The sequence below is a fragment of the Archocentrus centrarchus genome, chromosome 13 (genome assembly GCF_007364275.1).
Source record: "Archocentrus centrarchus isolate MPI-CPG fArcCen1 chromosome 13, fArcCen1, whole genome shotgun sequence".
Lineage (NCBI taxonomy): Eukaryota > Metazoa > Chordata > Actinopteri > Cichliformes > Cichlidae > Archocentrus > Archocentrus centrarchus.
The window spans coordinates 15,741,634-15,762,524 of record NC_044358.1 but is presented as its reverse complement, the minus strand read 5'-3'; the positions used below and the strand labels follow the sequence as shown (position 1 = coordinate 15,762,524).

Here is a 20,891-nt window from a genome sequence, read left to right as displayed (position 1 = left end):
CCACTGAGGTTCAGCAAAATTAAAGGATACGGTGCCAGGCGACAGACGTGTGACGCATATTTTTTGTTGATGAACATATTAAAACTTAATTCGGTGGATAGGCTACACATTTTTCCAACCAGAGAATGCAAAGAAGCACTTACAGCAATGAAAATAAATAAATAAGTAACCACAACTTGTTTCCTTGTTCATACTCATTCAAGTTTGTGACTGGAGAAGGGTGAAAGAGCCACAGGTTGTAGTATTTATGTCCCATTTCAGGAGATGTTACAGTGAACACACAGATTTAAGACCAAACAGCTTCACTGTCCTCTCTAAGTGTTGCCAAAAGAAAAAAAAATGCTAATTTTGTTAGTATGAAGTTAAGAATTACAAGTTAATAAATCATAAGCAGCCAAATGTAACAGGGACCCCAGCAGGAAACACTAACTCTGATTTCTGTCACATGAATTATGGATTCACATTGATTCTGCCATTCCAGCAGCATCTACACTTAAACCATCTCCACATAATTCAAACAGATTTCACCATTTTAAATTTCTACAACACGTCATCTGAACACTAAAAAAAAAAAGTTGGTTCAGAGGTGATTATGTTTGATTTCCTCTGCGGAAGAACGGGCACGTCTAAACTGCCGTTAACGAGCGCGTTTGGATCAAAACTCAACTGGCGACTCAAGTTTCCCGGTTTCATCTCACCCGTGTGAGCGCCGTGACAACACGGTGGCGACGAATGATCCTCTCGCCACATCTGAAGCCGTCCTTCACCGATTCATCGCTCGTTAATTAATTATGGAGGCACCAGTCAGTACTTGAAAACTCCAAACGCCGCTGCAGGCGTACGTGCTCATTATCATACTCGAGTCCAAAGAAGGAAAGCATGAAGAATCCAAGTCATTTCTTTGATGGGATATGTTTCGCAAACGGAAAATACCCTTGTCGTTCATTTTTAATTAATTAATAGATAAGCTAGTTAAGAAGTTAAGAAGAGGGGACATGCTTTTTGTTAAGTGACACAGAAAATGAGAGAGTTATTTTCAGTACTTCAAGTCTTGGTGGTCATTATAACATGTTCAAAAGAAGCTGAACCACAGTATCCGATTTCATAATGCATATAATTTCCTCTGATGATTATGCAAGGTGTGTCTAGAGGAGGCCACTTTATGCTTTGGGTTTTATTTGAGTTTCAGCATTTTGTAGCACCGCTGTGTTTTCCAGAGGACTCCGCGTTTCTACGTTTCTGAAAGTCCCTAATTGTGCATTTCCCACGTAGCAGACTGTTTACACATGAAGTAAAACTCTGGTTTTTTTGGCATATTTTTCTTAACAGCGTTAACTGCATTTCACAAGAAGCCGGGAATGTAGTATCCTGAGCAGGAATGTTAAGCAGTTCCCACCATTCCCTGCGCTTAACACTAACATGCTAATGCTAGAACTAGGGCAGGATCAAAGGTACAGTGTGGCGTTCTCATGATATGTTACAAACAAACAGAAAACATTTCTAATTAACGTCTGAGTGGTTTCAATGAAGCACGATTTACATAACAGATAAATTGTTATTCAAAGCATGCATGCGCTGTTAGGTCCAATTTTTTTTGTGTAGTTAATTTGAGTGGAGAAAACATGTGAGTTCTCCCTCATTGCAGAAGCAGCTTTCCTAAAAGGATGTATGCATGCAGAGCAAGCTGTGCCGCTCTCTATTAAAATCAAATGTCTTATTAGCTAAAGACTTTTTGGTCCAAATTCATCTAAAAAATTTTACTAGAGGGTGAAAAGACTTATTTTCTCTAAATCCTCTGCAGGTTCCTGTCAGATCGGCTGGGCGTATTACTGCACAGGGGCGGGAGCGGCGGGTGCCATGCTGCTGTGCACCTGGCTGTCCTGTTTCGCGGGGAAGAAGCAGAAGCAGTACCCGTACTGAGGAGAGCATCAGAGAGACGGGGTCGGGCGGAGACCTCGGGCGGTACGACAAAAGGGAGAGGACTGTGCGCGCTCACACCAGTACAGCACATCAGGCACCAAAGACATCGAGTCATTACGGTGCTCTGCACATCGTGGGACACTACTCATCTGACAAACTGCAGGGACCGTTTCATAATGCAGCACACACACACACACACACACACACACACACACACACACACACACACACACACACACACACACACACACACACAGCTTTGAAAACTGGTACTTCTCTTAAAAGCTGTTCTTAAATGAAAAATGTATGGACCAATCCTGTTTGTAAGATTGTTATATAACTATTTCTTTAATGAAAAGAGTATCCTCCCTGGCTCTCTCTTTTATTTCATTTTTTTGTCTTCCTCTCTTTGGTCTTTAATGTTTATGTGATAGTGTGCCCTGTGATGAACAGAAGTAATATTGCCTCATTGTTACGTGAAGTGTTTTTCGGTCTCCTCTTCATGACTCATTCTTGCCTTAAACACAAATGGAAATGCAATAATCCCTATAATGTAAAGCAATCCTACACTGGCTGCCTGCTTCCTCCACTCGGCCTCCCAAAATCTAAGCATAGTTTATTTAACGCATTCATAAGATATACATTGTGTATGGTAATGTATTTTATCATATTATCACATGTTTTGTATTCACTCTCAAATTTTTTTTGTCCTCATTTTTGTTTTGTAAATAAATGTTTATTGGAAGTGCGGATTTAAAGTCTTCTTTGGGCCACCGTCTACGCCCCGGAGCACAATGAACAGTCACGCGCTTGCATTCCTAAAAAGCTTTTTTTTCCCGTCACTTCTTGATCTCGATGGTGTTCATTACATGTGATAGTCCGTTTTGTTTTTTTTCTCTTCCTGATCAATAAAGAGGATAAGGATGGGCAGTGCTGTGAATTAAATTTTTCCATCTTATTGATGAAGTAAATCTAGTAACCTCTGGTCAGAGTGTTTGCCTTTTGATCAGGTTCCTCAGCTTCAAAGCTTCAGAGTCTGAAATGCAATCACACCCTGGGAAATCGAGGAGCTCTGCATCCGTCAGGCCATCAGTTTAATGTCGAGGGTTATCTCACAGCTCCTCGCCCTGCCTTCATAGCGTGAACAACAATAATGGCAACCTTTTCTCAGTAATTACCGCCACTGTCTGCGTGTCATTAGAGGTGTGAGCTGCACACAGCTTTTCAGTTCCTATTTTTAGCCATTTGTTCTGTTTTTCTGCCTTTGATTAACAAACACCACATCCGAGCTCAAGTGCATAAAGTCAGCTCATTTACAATGCAGCTGTTTGGCCCTCATTAGCATGCCCATTTTCTCACAATTCTCAACATCACCCAGATAATGGAAACACCCCCTCCTCCCCATCCTCACCGGAGAACCATCCCTCTCAGTACTTGCTCTGTTTAATATATTAGTATGGCTCCTCTGCCTTCTGCTCTCTCTCTCTGATCTCCTGTGCTGATTGATATCAGCGGCGATTGTTGCAGAGAGTCGACCAGATGCCTCATCAGCAGAGGCAGACACATTGGGGTCACGTTGGAGCATTCGTTGCTTTATATCTGCGCCCAGATCTCAGACTGACAGGATGTACCATTCAGTCTGAGGCCTTGTTACAAGTGGGAGGCTGATTGTCTCTAAACATGATAAATGAGTGGTGACTAGGAAATGCAGTCGCTCTCATCAGCTACTGAATGAAGACATATTACAACTGATGTAACTGGTGTGAATTTAGACTGACTCGTGCTGATGTTCACCTTGAGCTGTATATGTATATATATTTATGCTGTAAGAATCACAGGTTTATGCTCAGAGGTAGAAGTCTATTACAGAGTGGGTTAGATAAAGTGTGTGAAACCCCGATGGAGTCAATAAGCAAATAAAAGTTAGCCAAAGCCTGAAAGACCAAGTAATTACTTGCATGTACTAAAAACACACCATAACGACTACTAGCAGGATCACATCTGCACGCTTGTATACACTCACCGGCTCACTTTATTAGGCACACCTGCCTATATCCAGCGAGCAGGTGTTCTCTGGGTTTTAATGCCTTGTTGATGTCAGAGTTTAGAGCAGAATGGTCGGACTGCTTCGAGCTGATAGGAAGAGAACGATAATTCAAAGATCCACTCGTTACAAAAATGGTAGAAGAGCATCTCTGAATGGACAACATGTTGAACCCTGAAGGAGGAGACCACACCGGCTGCTGCTCCTGTCACCTAAGGACAGGAAACTGAGGCTACAATTCATACAGGCTCACCAAAAATGAATGATAGACGATTGGAAAAACATTACCTCATCCGATGAGTCTCATTTTCTGCCGGGACCTTTGAATAGCAGAACTCAGAACTGGCTCAAACAAAATGAGCATGGATACATCCTAATGGTTTGGGGACCCTCAGTTCCAACTGAGTATCCTTTAAACACCACTGCCCCCCAACCCCCAAGCATATCTGCTGACCGTGGCTCTTCTGATGGCTTCTTCCAGAAAGATAGCGTACCATGTCACAAAGCTCAAACTGGTTTCTTGAACATGAAAAGGAGTTCACCGTACTCAAATGGCCCGCGCCGTCATCGGATCTCAGCGGGATGTGGTTTCAGTGGGAGATTCAGATCACGGACGTGCAGCCGACAAATCTGCAGCGACTGCACGAGGTTATCATGTCAACATGGACCAAAATCTCTGAGGAATGTTTACGGCACCCTGTCTAATCTGCACCATGGAAAATGAAGGCACTTCTGAAGGCAAAGGGGGATTTTTTTTTTTTTTATTTGAAAGGTCAGCTTTAGTCAGTTTAACATAAACAATTCAAAGGGCAAACCAAAAGTACCCCAAAGCAAATTTTCTGTTTCCCAATTACTGTTGTTTTACCTTTAAGGAAAATGTCAAGGGAGGGAAAAGGAGAAATCAACAAAGACAATCATACAACCAAGTGAATGCTGCTGAAATTAGAGGCAGTCCAAACTGTGCAGGATTTTAGGAGGAGGATTACAACGCCCCTGAGAGCTTAACGCACCGCAACTTAAGAAGAGCACATTTCTGGATTCTCAAAAAAATGGTGAAGATGTTTTTCCAGGGTTTTGAACTCCCAGGGCCGCTGTAATTATTTAAGGAAGGGAACGCTAAATAACCTTCAGAGAGTTCAACTTAGGCTGCCACATAGATACATCAACAACTATTAATTCTTTCTAATTATTAGTTTATTCCCCTGACAGTACTCCAGAAAGATAATTGCTGCCCTTAAGAGCACCCGTGTTTAAAAAGGGTTCTGTGCTTCTATAACACCAATCTCCATAAAGATATTGAATAATGGATGCTGCTGCAGGATAGGAAGAGGGCCTGTATAAAAAGATAGCAGAGTGTCACCCTCACTTTCCCTCAAGAGCAGTTATTTTGTAGTGGAATATTTAAATGTGCAGGCTGGAGCATAAACAAAAACTGCATAACCAACTCCAGCGTTAATGCGCATCCCACACAACATCAAACACAGGTGAATCGCATTAACTAGAATCTAAACTAACTTTGAAGTCACTCCATCTTATTAATCTCAGATAAAATCCCACCTACATTTTCTGTTCTTTGTTTCCTACTGTGCTCCGCAGGTCCCTGCTCTACTTAAAGGAAGTGCCAATTAGCTGTGTATGTCTTCTTTTTTAGAGATCTGACAATTGCCATGTTAATATGGGCAGGGAAGTAAAGGGAATTCATGATAACACCGAGCAGACAAACCACATCAGCAAAGAGGATCAGAGGCTGTTACTCAAAGCTCACAGACAGGGATAGAGGGATTACATCTCAGGGTTCGCTGGTTCACCCTCAGGGAGATATGGAGGCTCTGGTTAGCAGGGTTTCTAAATTAACAGTTTGTTTGAGCTTAGAGAAAAGGTAAAGCCCATACGGAGAGAGTATATTTGAACAGAGAAAAATGTCTGCTCTATATTATTAGTACCTCTGTTTACCTGCCAAAGACCACACGCACACACACACACGTTTCCCAACGTGGTTTACCTTTTAAATGAATTTTGTAATTTATCGGCCTTTAAGAGAACGAGTTCTGGGGATGGTTGAGCCAGTGGGTTCAACAGGTGATCCAGCTGTGGAGCACATCACAGGTTACTGACGTCACTTGAGGCTGACGCTGTGGAGCCAAAGCTTTCCCGTTCGGCAACTTTGGCTCCTTCATCTTCACCTCTCTTCCTCACATCATCCTGTCAAATCGTTGCGAGGAGGAGCTAAGACGTGAGGAAGTGACACAGTGGAAAGAAGCAAAGTGATTTATTTGAATAATGAAAAGCACTCACAGTATCAAATGGACTGTGGCCAAAAACCAAAAAAAATCACATCCTTCTGGACCCTTTACAATTTGCATAGTACCTCCATAGAGCTACAGATGACACCACAGCCCACACCTTTCCTGCTTGCGTTAGACTGCTGGTTATTGGTTATTGATCACAGCTCAGCACTGAACACAATAGGTGGAGAGTGATGGCCTAGAGGTTAAGAAGAGGTTTAATGACTGAGAGGACGGCAGTTCAGATCCTCGGACTGACACGTATTGGAAAAATTGGACTGGACCCCTTGGACGGACGGACTGAAAGCATCTGGGAGTGCTTCAGAGAACCTTCAGACCGGCATTGAAAAATTGAGGTGAGAGTGAAGTACCGCCACCTGTCTCCACTCTCAAGTAGTACCACTGTGGGCCCTTGAGCAAGGCCCTTAACCCCACCCCCCCAAGTTGCTCCCTGGGTGCTTTCTAGCTGCCCCCCTGCTCTGCATGTTGTACCGCATGTACGATGGGTTAAATTCAGAGACTGAATTCAGCTGCATGGATATGCGACGTGTTTGTATGTGTAGGTTGCTCTAAACTGAGTGACCTCAGCCTGTAATCCTACTCAGGAGCTGCACCCAGCGGGACCGCTTGGCCCTAAAGAAGGTGGTTCACTCAGCTGATTGGACCATCAAGAGCACCCTCCTCAGTCTGCAAATCATTAAACAACGCAGAACAAGAGCCAAGAGGAAACCCAGCTTCCAACAACAAACTGTATGCTGGGCTGTTATCAGGGAGACTCTGCTGATGACCAAGACAGAGAGAATGAGGAAGGGAAGTTTCATCAACAGGGTCTTGTTATGATAAATTAATGTGTCTTAGAGCCTAAATATTAAAGCTGTAGAGTGTATGGAGTAGTAGAGGTGTGAGCTTTAGACTTCAGGGTCTGATTTACAATAGGAGAAAACACAGGTGACAGTGAGCCACTGGAAACAGTATTTTTCTGTTGTTACAAACCAAAGTGGACTCTTTGGTAAGACCTCTAATGAGCCACAACGCTTAAATCACCTAAATGGGCTTAACATGGGTGTGCATGGACTTAATTAAAATGTGATTATGAAGCATCAGACAGATGAGGATTATCTATATGCAGAATAGTGGTTAGTATGTGTTTGACATGAGCATGAACACCACTCAGGGCAGACCGATTTCTCTGCAGATTTCACCACGTCGGATCTCTGGCGCATCCACTTGGATCCTTCTGTTTTCTATTTGTTTTCAAGAGCAAATCTGACTATGTTTTTTCCAGACATCAGTAATAAAATAAACCTGCGGGCTGTGCGCCTGCACCACTTCATCAATTCCACATTTCAATTTCTCACGATGAGAAAAACACCCGAATCTCAGACGGCCTCCACGTTGCCTCCCTTCTCTTCTCCGTAACTTCATTTCACAAGTGCTTCCAAATTATTTCCTAGTAAGAGGCGACCGGCTCAGAGGGGTGGGAGTGAAAGAGCATGAGTGAAAAAGCGTTAGCATCCTCAGACAGATGTCTTCCTTGTGTGTACTTGCCATTGCCTTTCAAGACACTTCAGTCAAAACTCAGACTCAGAAAGTAGCAGGATTTCCAAACCTGGGTGAGACCTAGCTACAAGAACTTTATCGGTAGTTCCTAAATAACAAAAGTTACTGCCTCACAAATTTTACCTGAGATCTGAAATCACATCTCTAGGCAGTGTCTCAAAGAAAGAAAGAAAAAAAAAAAACACGGAGTGCTTCCTAAAGCTTGCAGAAATGACACAGTTTTCATTAAAGGCTGAACAGAATTCTATTGCACTGGAAAAGTAAAAACCAAAAAAATAGAGTAAAAAATTTAATCCAACTTCAAGGTCTTCTTGTTACTCAAAAAAGCAACCAGCAAAGTGCAAATATTTTCAGGGCCATATAGAGAACCTCCTCTGGTCTACGAGCAGCGTCCTCTGAGCTCCCGTCTAAATTGTCACAGCACTGAGGTGCTGTTGGGCGTAATCAACTCCACTATCAACCCTCTGCAGCACAGAAGCCTCCCGAGAGAAACACGCTGATTCTTTTATCCATCTCCAAAAGCTCGTGAGCACAGGCTTCCAGATCTGCCTCCATCTTAACGCTGTTTTTATAGGATACGTATATGAGGTGCTTCATCCACCTCCAAAAAGTTGTTTCAGTTGATTTACCTCAGGCGGTTTTGGATATTGTTAAGGCGGGATGGGAAAAAGTACAGGAGAAAGAAGCAGGGTGCAGCAACAAAGACTGAGTTATTTAAAACTGAGTGCTGAGTCTGATTGGGCCGGGGAGGTGTTGGGGCCAGGGAGAAAGGCTGGAGCTGGCAGCTTATGGATTTACCAGTGCAGGATGTGTGTGTGTGTTTGTGTGAGTGTGTGTGTATGCCTGGCTGTACTCAGGCTGGTGGAGATGTGTGATCTACAGTCTGTGGATGGAGGTATAGTGGTGGAGTCAAAGCCCCGTATGTAAGGCTGGAAAGATTACAGATGATTTGCAGCTGAAAGGCACTTCCCGCACACCTGATTCCACTTAGTAAAGTGAGAGCGAGGGAGAAGGAGAGCTGAAAATCAACAAGCTTCAGAGCTGGATATCTGCCTCACGACCAAGTGAAAAATAAAACACTTTCCCAGCAATAAAACGCCACACCTAAAGGAATGGAAAAGAACACAGCTATTGTTAGCAGCAAGATTTTCCTCTGGGAATCGCTCCGTGATTCTGGCACTCCGAGTTTATGAAGTAACTTCCTCTGGTATTTTGGTGGTTCTGTGGTAAATGTTCCAAAATACCGCACAAGTCTACGAGTACGAGAATAGTACCCCTGGAAAACATCACATGGTGTACCAGCAGCACAAAAACTCGTGATGTCTGTGACATATTTCTCATAATTTTTGTAGGCGTGTTAATTCTAACTGGTGAAATATGACTAAAATCTGCCCTTTTTTCCAGCTAACCTGGAAACTCTGCTTTCTTTTCCTCTTGATGGGATATCTTTGGTGCATCTCCCTCTGCACACACTCACACTCCTGCCTCTTGTTTTGTTGAACATTCTGATTATGATCACGATTCTGCTACTCTATCCACTTTATGAAATTTCTTTCATTTTACAGAAGCGATCCACGTTGTTTTTGCCTCATTATCTCTGGGAAAAAAAAATCCATCTTTCATTCTTGAGGAGGGCGCACAGGTCTCGGCATTCCACTGAAACTGTTTAGGTGATTTAGTTGTCTGATAATGATATTGTTATGTCTTTTCCCACTTCCTGTGTGTCTGAAAGGTGCTGTTAAGTTTCCCAAACCTGCCACAGAAGCTCTCAGCCACTAATGTCACCCAGGATGATGTGAACATTACAGGGAGCATTAGGGAAAGTACCACAGTACATATACTCACCTCTATAATGAAGTACAATTTTTAGGTTACTTAGCTTGAGTTTTGTCATTTTTATACTTTGTAGCTGTTTTTCCATTACGCTTCATGGGCACATATTGTCATTCTAGCGAATCTCCGTTCGCTTCAGTGACCAAAGAGATGCTGCTTCTTTGAATTTCTAAGTCATTCAGATTCAAATAGGTTATGCGGTGCTTCACAAACACCCCCAGATTTGTCCTGTGATCCTTCGGAGGGCAGCGACACCTGAGCTGTGAGCAGCTGCGCTAAAGGACCAAACTGTACCAGTACGTGAGCAGTTAAAACTAGCTGCACTGCAAGCAGTTACAACTGACAAATGTTGCATCGATATTAACGACCTACTAAATCAGTACTTGGGCAGTATGGTGGGGCAGTGGTTAGCACTGTTGCCTCACAGCTAGAAGGTCCTGGGTTTGATTCCACCTTGGCTGGAGTTTGCATGTTCTCCCCGTGTCTGTGTGGGTTTTCCAAAGACATTAGTGGGGTTAGGTTATTTGGTGAGTCTAATATGCCCACAGGTGTGAATGGTTGTCTGTCTCTCTGTGACAGGCTGGCGACCTGTCCAGAGTGCACCCTCCCTCTCGCCCTATGACAGCTGGGATAGGCTGAGTTTTGTTAGCAGGAGTTGATTCAAATCACACCTTGGTGATTGGTGAAGGATACTATCTCTGAGGACCAAGGAAGAGGGGCAGGGTGGCCATATCCCAGATAATCAGAACCCTGGTGTGAGGGAAAGGATGGTAATAAGGTGTTGCTTTATGACGCTCAAATGGACTTTATAATTCAGCTGAACTTTAGATCAGCCCTACATCACCCACACAGTGCACTGGATCATAGTTTTAGTTCTTTGATGCCTGATGATTGGATTCAATTCACTCATTTTACTCAGGTTTGTTCATTCTGTTTGAACAGCTGGATAACTTACAGTGGTTTGAATATACTGTGCTCATCATCTTTAATATTTCCTCCATGAAGTAGCTTATATCAATGAATATTAAAAAAAAAAAAAACTCGCTCCTTATAATTTGCAGTTTTTATTAAACAAACTTGCTCAGGGCATTCATTCTGAAGATTTATTATTGCTGTCCTAACTTTCCTCAGACTCGTGCCACCTGGGTGATGCGCTGTTGTAACAATATATTGCAGCAGTATTTCATGCCTGGTGTTTTTTAGATTTAACCACCTATAACACCTTTCTCAGGTTTATGGTTCCCTGATGGACTTTAGCATTCACCTTCAGTGACAGCGGATTTCCACTCGTCCCCATGACCGACGATTTGATGGCTTTCAATATACTATAAGCTGCTCCCAGAAATTAAATTGGTGAGACACTGAGGTTTTATTTTCATGCCACAAAAAGGTGTACTTATGATGTCAAACAAAAAAATTGAAGTGAAACTTTAAAATTTTATGACATAATTTCTGTTAAAGTAGATGACACTGAAAGAAGGTCATTCACGCAGGTTTTCTTTCTCATTTTTGGTCCTCAGCCCCCAAAATGCCCCCCCCCCATTTTTTTGTGTTCCCTTTCAAGAACACAAAGCTGTAAATATATCCTACTGTAGATGTCTTTGACAACCCCATCCACATATCATACAGACGACCTTAATGTCAGTGCTTTTAAAATTTTCATTGGCCCACAGCTGCTCCGTGCCCGTCATCCGTCATTCATGAAGCAGCCCAAACTGTACGAGTCACAGCATCTGATACTGTATGCTCTGATTCTGCATTTAAACACTTCCTGAACACCACAAACACCCACAGCAATGCCCGTCTGCACAAAATGTACAATTACCTCACAAATCGGATGGTGAATGTGTTGTAAAACAGCTCCCATGGACTAACTTAGACTTGCAAAGCTCGGTCCTCTGGTGGCCAGCACACTTCACATTTTAAGCAAGTTTTCAGTTCAGCTTGAGAAGCATTTTTCTCAGAACCGAGATTTAATCGCCAGCGAAAGTTTTGACTTCATTTCTTTTCTGATTTACTCGTTAAATTCTGTAATGCAACGTTAACAGCTTGTCATAAAGAAATAGCACTTCCACGCTGCATATAGTCCCCATCCGTTTATCAGTATAGGCTCTGCTGAGAGTTTGTCAGGGCTTCGCTCCAGACTAAATGAGACATCATCATACGTGCCAAAGTAAGGAAAAATGTCTATCACATTTCCCCAAACAGCTTGTGCAGCATAATCCAGACGCTGTAAACAAACTGTTGGACCATAATTCGTTATTGTTTTTATTTTCCTCCTGAGGAGGATGAGCTATTTGATGATAGGTGCAGCCAGAGTAATACCAAAGAGGTGGGGAATATCAGAAGGTAATGAAACAAGTAATTTGTGGTTCTGTGGTAAATATAGCTGTTTGACTATGAAGCATTTTGTGTGCGTGCTGTAGAAGATGTTGGGGGAATTCTGCTGATCATTAAAGCGCCACACAGGTGTGTGTTCGACTTTCAGCTCCTGAGCTACAAACGACACTTTTTTTTTTTTTTTTTTTTACACACCATTTACACACCAGCTCACTGATTGTCATCTGATGTGGAAGTTAATTAGCAGACTCAAAAAGATGCTAAAGCTGTGTAGTCCATCACACTGAATACCAAGTCTTCACATGGTGCTGGGTGTGATGTACTGTGGAGCGGTTTCAAAACTCTGCATGGGGCATGATCTTATATTTAGAATTTTACAGCTTATGGATATGAATGAAAACGAGTGAAATGGAAAAATTGCATCGTTTTTGGAAAGAATTTGACATCTGGTGGAATATCTCACAACTAATGAGGTTAATTAGAAACACGGCTGGGTGTAAAGAAAGCATCCTGGAGAGGCGGAGTCTTTTAGAAGCAAAGAGATTCACCAGTCTGTGAAGACTGCATGACAAATAATGCAACAATGTAACAGTAAGATTCTCAAGTAAACCTAGCAAATAATCTTTTAGCAATGCCACAGATAAGTTAAGACAATCAGGTTTGCTTATTTCAGCAAGACCATGCCAAACCACACTCTGCACATATAACAGCAGCGAGTCTCTGCAGTGAAACACTTCAAGTGCTCAGCTGGCCTGCCTGTGGCGCAGACCTGTCACCCGCTGAGATCATCTGATGCATAATGGAACAAAAAGATATGACACAAGAATGGCCTCGAACTGTTGAGAAGCTGAAATAATCTCTTGAGGAAGAATGGGGAAAACTTTCACAACCACAGCCGGTCGCCTCATTTCTCAGAGCCTCGCCGCATGCTGTTAGAAGAAGAGGTGATGCAACATAGTGGTAAAAGGCCATCGTCCTGCTTTCCAAACATGTTGCTGTCATCAAAAAAGTCAGACTGTTAACATTTGCTGTTTGTTTTTCTAGGATTTTCAGTTGGGTTGTCAAATATTTTGTAACGCAGTCACTAAAAATGACACGACCGGTTCATTTATTTTGAGACTCGCTTGCTTGGAGGATTAAGCTTAAAAGCTTCAGTTGCCTGATCAGAAAGGAGCTCAAAACCAGAACTCTCAAATTCAAACAGCCTACCCAGGATTTTGGTGAACATGAGTTCATCCAGTGTCAGCAAATTACAGGTCAGTAATTTCATGTTAGTCCTAAATTAAAATAAATCATCCTTTTAAATAATTTAGCTAATGTCATTATTTCACTATGACAGCCAGTGACAGGCCTTTACATTTCCATTATGGCCATCGTGTACCTCTTCTCCCATATCCTGACCCTGGAGGCAGACACGTTTGTTTTACTTGAGCTTATAATTAGTAGATGTTTCACAAGTAAGACTCACTGGCTCACTTTGATATCAATACCAGATCCCAACACTTTATTTTATTAATTTATTTACTTTTTTTATATTTCCCTGAGTGTATATAGATGTAGAGATAGTCACAGGGCTATTCAAATTCATTTATATATAGATAAAAATTAATCTTTTGCACATAAAAATATAATATAGAAACATAGTACCATATAATAGAATTAAAACAAGTGTGTAACATTAAAAAAAATAAAAATTGCAGCTATATGTATTATAATACTTCTATGATACTGCATGAAACATTAGTTTTAGAGATTGTGATCTGCCGCCATCTAGCGGTCACGCTGCGTAGCACAGTGGCGCCTCGTCCTACGTCATACAATAATAAGGAAGTAGTGGCCAGATAAACCGCATTAGTCTGGGTTGCGGTTATTTTTGGACATTTTTTTCTTCTGCATGTACTGTAAAATTTCCTGTGTGAACACTGAGGTCTAAAAGAAGCCGGCGGTGATGAGGAGGGACGGCTGCACCGGCTCATCCTGCTGTAGTAGTTGTTTTTTCCCCCCTTTGTGCTCTCTTTGTCTTTCACATGAAGCAGCTCCATGGAGAAATACTCACTTCTCGAAGTGATCGGTGAAGGCTCGTTTGGCCGGGCTGTGTTAGTCCGCTGTAAAAGCAGTCAGGAAAAATATGTGGTCAAGGAGATTCAGCTGCCAAAGGTATGTGCGAGCGAAAGCGGGAACGTCCTCACCTGTTTGGAGCAAAATGGACTCATTTGATTCAAATCTTCCCCGAGAAAGCGTCATGATTATAAAACGTTCAAATAAAATAAGACATGCTGGAATTCCAGGCGGGATGTTGCAGCCTGAGGTCGGATAAGGAAATGGTTTTTTGCGCCTTGCTGATAACCTATCGGACTGCTGCTTGCACTGAGACACGGAAGCTGTTTGTTGTCTATTTGTTTGTTTGCATTGTATGGAACATAATCATACTTGTATTTGCATTTTTATAGAATCAGTCCAAACTGGAGAGTTCCAGGAGGGAAGCCATCCTGCTGTCCAGGATGAAGCATCCTAATATTGTGGCTTTCAGGGAGGCATTCGAGGGTAATCACACACACACACACACACACAACCTTTAAAACTCATTACAAAACATTTATGTGCATACTACTTTGATTGTTTGGATTGCAAAATAGAAAGTGTGATTGTGTTTGTGTAGCTGATGACCTCCTGTGCATTGTTATGGAGTACTGCAGCGGAGGAGATCTGCTCCAGAGGATTAAGCAACAGAAGTCCCATCAGTTCAGCCTTGATAATGTACGCCCTGACTTCCTGCACTCATTTTCACAGGTTTTTTTTCTCCTGCTTCTTAAGATTGTGTTTTTATTGTTTTTATTTTCAGATCCTGAAGTGGTTTGCTGAAATGTGCACAGGCGCAAAGCACATCCACGATCAGCGGGTTCTGCACAGAGACCTGAAATCCAAGGTACAGTCGCTTTGAGGTATTATATTTAAGAATAATTTCTGAATTTTACTTTGCGTGTTAAAAAATTGGGTTTCATTCAGGTTAAACTTGCCGATACAGAGAGAAGAGTCGCAACAAGAGCACTCGCGTCCTTCTGCAACATTTACTGAATAAATTCTACTCTGTAATTCCAGATTTCAGCTCAACTACGTAATCTTAAAAAGTAAAAAAAAAAGGGAATATCTTGTAGCCCAGTATGTAAAAACATGCCACAGTGAAACAGAGCATCTGCATTCATCCCCTAATCTCCTATATAATTAATATATATAAATATCCATCCATCCATCCATTTTCTTCCGCTTATCTGGGGCCGGGTTGCGGGCGCAAAAGCCTAAGCAGAGAAGCCCAGGCCTCCCTCTCCCCAGCAAACTCCACCATCATCTGGTGGGACCCCAAGGCGTTCCCAGGACATGCCGAGAGATATAATCTCTCCAGCGTGTCCTGGGTCTGCCCCAGGGCCTCCTCCCGGTAAGACATTCCCGGAACACCTCACCCAAGAGGCGTCCCAGTCAACTGGCTCCTTTTCAATATGGAAAAGAAGCAGCTCTACTCTGAGCCCCTCCCGAATAGCTGCACTCGTCACCCTATCTCTAAGGGAGAGGGCAGCCACCCTTCGGAGGAAGCTCATTTCTGCTGCTTGTATTCGTGATCTCATTCTTTCACTACCCAAAGCTCACGACCACAGGTGAGGGTAGGGATGTAGATCGACCGGTAAATCAACAGCTTCGCTTTTACGCTCAGCTCCCTCTTCACCGCGACAGACCGACGCAGCATCCGCAGCCCCGAGCCATCTGTCAGTCTCCCATCACTCGTGAATAAGACCACGAGATATTTAAACTGCTCCACCTGGGGAAGCAACTCCTCCCTGAGCCGGAGTGGGCACTCCACCCACACTCTATATTTTTTTATATATATATATATATTAAAAAAATCTTATAGTGGGATGCTTGTATATTTCACCCATATGCTGAAAAAACTACTGCACTACTGCACGGCTTTGAATCTGTTTCAGGCTATTTCCTGTGTGCTGTTCCCCACACACACACACACACACACACACACACACACACACACTCACTGCTTTCCTGTCTACTTTGTGGTCTCACCAAAAACATTTAAAAAAATAAATACCAGTTATAATATCCTTTTGTTATTTGTCACTGAATATTCTGAAACTTTGCCAACACTGCTTATTTTAAATTTCTTGTCAGCCGAGCCCTTCAAATTAAAACCAAAAGTGAGTGGTTTCTGTTGGTTGTGCGTTGACAGAGTCTGATCAGTGGAATGAGATGAGCAATAATGAAACTGCTGATCAAGATAAGAAACCCTTTCCCCCACCTGCAGTCGCCCGCGCTTGTATCTTGTATCTTGCGTCATGTTTCATGTCTCTTTCGTGTCCACGCACAGAACATTTTCCTGACAGATGATGGGACAGTCAAGCTCGGAGACTTTGGCTCTGCGTGTGTCCTGAACAGGTAGAGGAAGTGACGCCGTTTGGCTTTTTTTTTTTTACATTTAATGCAAAGTGCCTCGTTTTTAAATGTGACTGTGAATTTGTTGCAGCTCGAAGGCTTACGCCCGGGCATATGTTGGGACTCCGTATTACGTGGCACCAGAAATCTGGGACAACAAGCCATACAACAATAAGAGGTGTGTTCCACTGATGGTTTTTCTGGTTCCTCCAGTTTATATCAAACAATATGAAGATGAAATGATTCTGATTTATAATAGATCAGCGCCTGTGTGTGGAAAATGTGTGTCATTGCAACAACAGCAGAAAAAATAATGTGCACTGACCAGCCACTTTATTAGGTACACCTGGCTAGAACGGGGCTGGACGCCCTTTTACTGCCTGTTATTTGAGTTACTCTTCCCTTCCTATCAGCTCAAAGCAGTCTGCTCACTCTCCTCTGACCTCTGGCATCAATAAGTCATTTTCACCCAGAGAAATCTTTTCCTCTGTTTTTCAGACCGTTCGCTGTAAGCCCTAAATATGGTTATGTGGGAAAATCCCAGTCGATCAGCAGTTTCTGAAACACTCAGAGCAGCCTGTCTGGCACCAACAACCATCCCACATTCAAAGTCTCTTAAATCACCTTTCTTCCCCACTCTGATGCTCAGTTTTCAGCAGGTCATCTCGACCGTGTCTGCGTGTGCTGAATTGCAGCCGTGTGATTGGCTGATTAGATATTTTCTAAAATTTTTATTCATTAAAGTTTTTGATACTTCTGGAATCCTTGTGCTCTTCACGATTTCAGAGACACGTAAAAATAAATCGAACTAAATAAAAACCACCTAACCACCCGCGTGGTTCTTATTTTTAAGAAGTGGCCTATTTTGAAAGGGCAGTTTGTTGCTTTGGTTACATGCAGAAATACTCTGTGGTAACTATAGTTCATGTGAACTCCTGTCAGACCTCCTCTGTAGTTATTATCAAAGAGTGTGAGAGAACTCTACACTACAGAAATATCCAGACTTACAGCCAAGGTTCTCATAGCGTGGCTCCAGGTAATATAAAACAGAGACGGTAAAAGTTTACAGTCATATCCTGGCTTCTTAAACTGGAACTAAGTCATTAAAAGAACCCCCAGCTTAGAGTCTCTCTGCAGTCTCTCTGTAAATGTATGCTCTTCCCCGACAGCATACATTTACATGTTATTTTCTGATTCAGCTCTCAGCTCAGCGGTGATTGTGTCATGCACAGGTTAACCAGTTCTCCTTGAATCTGCCAGCACATGATGAAATGTCTGGTGTGAATGAATAAGCATCTCTTTCTTTGTGTTCTGCAGCGATGTGTGGTCTCTAGGCTGCGTTCTGTACGAGCTCTGCACCCTGCGACACCCGGTACTGCCTCCTCTTCCTCCACCCCCCATGTAGAGTGGCTCTGAGTGTCTCCAAATACTGTCAGTGAATCACCGTGTTAAATACCTCTGCTGTCATCTCAAAGCACAGCGAGATACTGCAAATGCCCTGAATCTTCAGCTCAGTTAGATCATCTGTTGTGCACTTTCTGTGGCTCAGATGTTGCTTTGGGATTTGTTGTCTCTTCACACTTGACTCCTGTGTCCAGTTCCAGGCATCCAGCTGGAAGAGCCTGATCCTTAAGGTGTGCCGGGGTGCATACCCTCCCCTCCCCAGCCACCTTCCCTATGAGCTGCAGTACTTGGTCAAGCAGATGTTCAAGACAAACCCAAAAGACAGACCGTCCCTGCACACCATCCTGACCTCTCACAGGGTTTCCAGACTCCTGCGTGCACACCTGCCCTCCCAGGTAAAGTCAGTCTGTTAAACCTGATTTTATGGTTGCACATTCATCACGATCACGTGGTGTTACGGCGTGACATCGGCGTGAGAATTTAAAATGTTAGAACTTTCCCAGCTGTGGTAATCCTACATGGAATCTGACCTCTGACTGTCTGTTGTTTGTTCAGATGGCTGCAGAGCTCGTGTTATGTATTTGATCCAGTGCGCCGCTTTGAATCTTTCACAGGCCTTAGAGTCGGAGGAACAGGCGAGGCGTACGGGTCGGTGGAACAGAGAGGATGGGAAGAAGGTGGCTCATCTTCTGGGAGAGAAGAGCTTAATGAAAACATCAACATCTGAAGGTTGAGTCAGAGTAAAAAAAAAGGAGGGAAGTAGAAAAGATCTGCTTTCCTCCATTTTTGTGAAAATAACCTTTGATTGGTTTAATCACCAAAATATATCCTAAGTAACACTTTATCGCAGGTATGGAGCTACCGAAAAGCTGCTGTGAAAGCGGAGCGCCTCGAAAGCAGTGGTCTACTGAGCCACCAGACACCGTGCTGCAGGTTTTAGCTAATGCCAGTCTGGTTTCATCTCACAGCACAACTCGCCAGACCTTCACCGGTTCTACTCATGAAGGTATGATAGCAGCAGAATTTAATTTCCTGAAATGTCCAAAAAATTTCCTCTGAAATGTCCTCCGGATTCCCTGTTGCATTGCAGGGGAGCCGGAGGACAGCGGGCAGAGACGACGATGGGAAAGGAATCCTCCCGAGAGGCTTCTGAGTCTGCTGGAGAAGGCCCAGCTGAGCAGAGCCTCCAGCACCTTCATAATAAACAGAGGTCTGCAGAGTACAATACAGCCCAACTGTCAAAATCTTACTCATTTCAGTGACACCACTCATTGTTATAATGGGATCTTTGTGGTACTGGTCCTTTTTTTTTTTTTTTCCCTTTCAGGTGAAGACCCTCTGGTGGGACCCCTCTCCCATCCTCAGGGCGATGACACCGACGGCCCCGAACGAGAAGCGGTTGTAGACGAGTACCGACTGCAGCCGCGCTCCGATGACGAAGACACGTAAGTAGCAGTGTTGTGTTTAGCGCGCTACCATTGATGCAGATGTGACTGATCATGAAGTACGTCAGATGGACATAAAGGGAAGTAACTTCAGGCTATTTGTCCTCTCTCTGCAGGGACTTTGAAGAGGAGTCTCCCTGTGACTGGATGGATGAAGCTGAGAAAATGTTTTTGGAACACTAAAGCCTTATTCCTTCTGAGCCTGCATCATCACACTCTTATTATTGATGTTCAGCTCTCCTAAAAACAGTAACTGACACTGGATGTATAAATAAGGTTTTGCTCTTCAAACAGTTAACTTCTGAATGCCAGCTAACACTTTAACTGCATTTTGTTCGGCTTATCAGAAAATCTCGTGTACATAAAGGTGTCTGGAAGTTTTGTGTGCTCTGTTTAATCAGCTGCGTGTGCTTCAGGTTAGCGCCAATAAACATTCCCAGAAGTCCGAGGCCGTTGGGAAGTTTGTGTTTGGTTTGTCGGGAAAGCAGGAAATATTAGAGTCAGAAAGGTTACGTCTCCACGCTGTCACACCAATCTGAGCCCGCCTCCACCTTTTTGAAGTCTGTTTCCTCTGCAGTATCAAAAGCAGACTAAACATCTTGTTGGCGTTATGTGGCTTTTATTCTTGTCACTGAACAAAACACTTCGGGCACTTTTAGCTGCTTTGTTTTTAATTTTTCAGTGAGTGCTGACAGGACATGTCTTTTCCACAGTAGATTTTGACTGTGCACCACTAGGTGGAGTTGAAATCACTCGGGATCCCGTTGTGCAGAGTGGGATAAGCTACAGCGCGGCCACATAATTAACCTTTTAACGATCAGCTGTAGTGAGATAAATCAGTGAGTGCCCGTGCTGTTTATAGGCCTCCATGAAAATAAAAGTCTATGTTTTACTGGGACACTAAAGAGCATAAACTGGAGCATAATGTAAGGGAACAAGTGGAACCTGTTGCCATCTTTGGTTTGCCAAATGAGAAGCCTAACGGCGGAATAAGAGCAGACAATGGAATAACCACACGTTTGGCTGCAGACAGACTTAACCCACGCCTCGCCCATTACAGTTTGGGCTCAGCAGGCTAGAGATGCTACAGCCCCTTGAGTCAACAAAACCATAATGATTCACCAACAGTCACAGCAGAGACAGATTATCCTTCCAGTGGCTGAGACCTCCCAGTGGCTGACGCAAGAGCTCCAACGCCATGAGAGCCTTTGTAGCTGTGAGAGTCTTTTGCCAGATATCTGCCCCTGATGTGTTTTACTGAGGAAATGCAGGGCTGCGGCTCAGTGCTTATCACAAGGCCGCAATGAACCCCCCCCCTCTAATGCTGACAGTTCAGCCCCCCGCTTTACAAATAGAAATAGAAAAAAGTATCTCCATAGATGTCCATGTTTGGGAAAAGATATAGAAAGTGATGTAGCATAGCCGAGTTACAACACAACTCATGTTCTGTGTCCTGCAGATAGGAGGGTCTCCCATGATGAACTGGGAAGTGTCTTTATATCTAAACAGAGGGGCTGGAGGCGCATGAATTTCTCTAATAAAGTATATAATAAAAATAATCACTTGTTTAGTTTTAGTTTAGTGAGCACGCCTGTGCCTTCCAGTTACACCTTCACATGTGAG

At 43.2% G+C, this 20,891-nt stretch overlaps 2 protein-coding genes across 2 annotated transcripts in view; both read left to right on the top strand.

The window, feature by feature from the left end:
- The window catches only part of LOC115790747 (LHFPL tetraspan subfamily member 6 protein), a 44,583-nt gene extending 42,310 nt beyond the window's left edge, over positions 1-2,273 (top strand). The window contains exon 4 of the mRNA XM_030744680.1: positions 1,802-2,273. Within this exon, the coding sequence (XP_030600540.1) occupies positions 1,802-1,920 (119 nt within the window). The 3' untranslated portion in view covers positions 1,921-2,273. The remainder of the gene's footprint in view (positions 1-1,801) is intronic.
- An 11,540-nt stretch (positions 2,274-13,813) lies between these two features.
- On the top strand, positions 13,814-19,713 carry nek3 (NIMA related kinase 3). Its single transcript, XM_030744687.1, has 13 exons — positions 13,814-14,139; positions 14,433-14,526; positions 14,642-14,739; positions 14,825-14,908; positions 16,355-16,422; positions 16,511-16,597; positions 17,737-17,791; positions 18,018-18,218; positions 18,438-18,552; positions 18,674-18,829; positions 18,914-19,033; positions 19,151-19,268; positions 19,385-19,713. The coding sequence occupies exons 1-13, from the start codon at positions 14,023-14,025 to the stop codon at positions 19,449-19,451; spliced, it is 1,380 nt and encodes a 459-aa protein (XP_030600547.1). The 5' UTR covers positions 13,814-14,022; the 3' UTR covers positions 19,452-19,713.
- Positions 19,714-20,891: the final 1,178 nt, after the last annotated feature.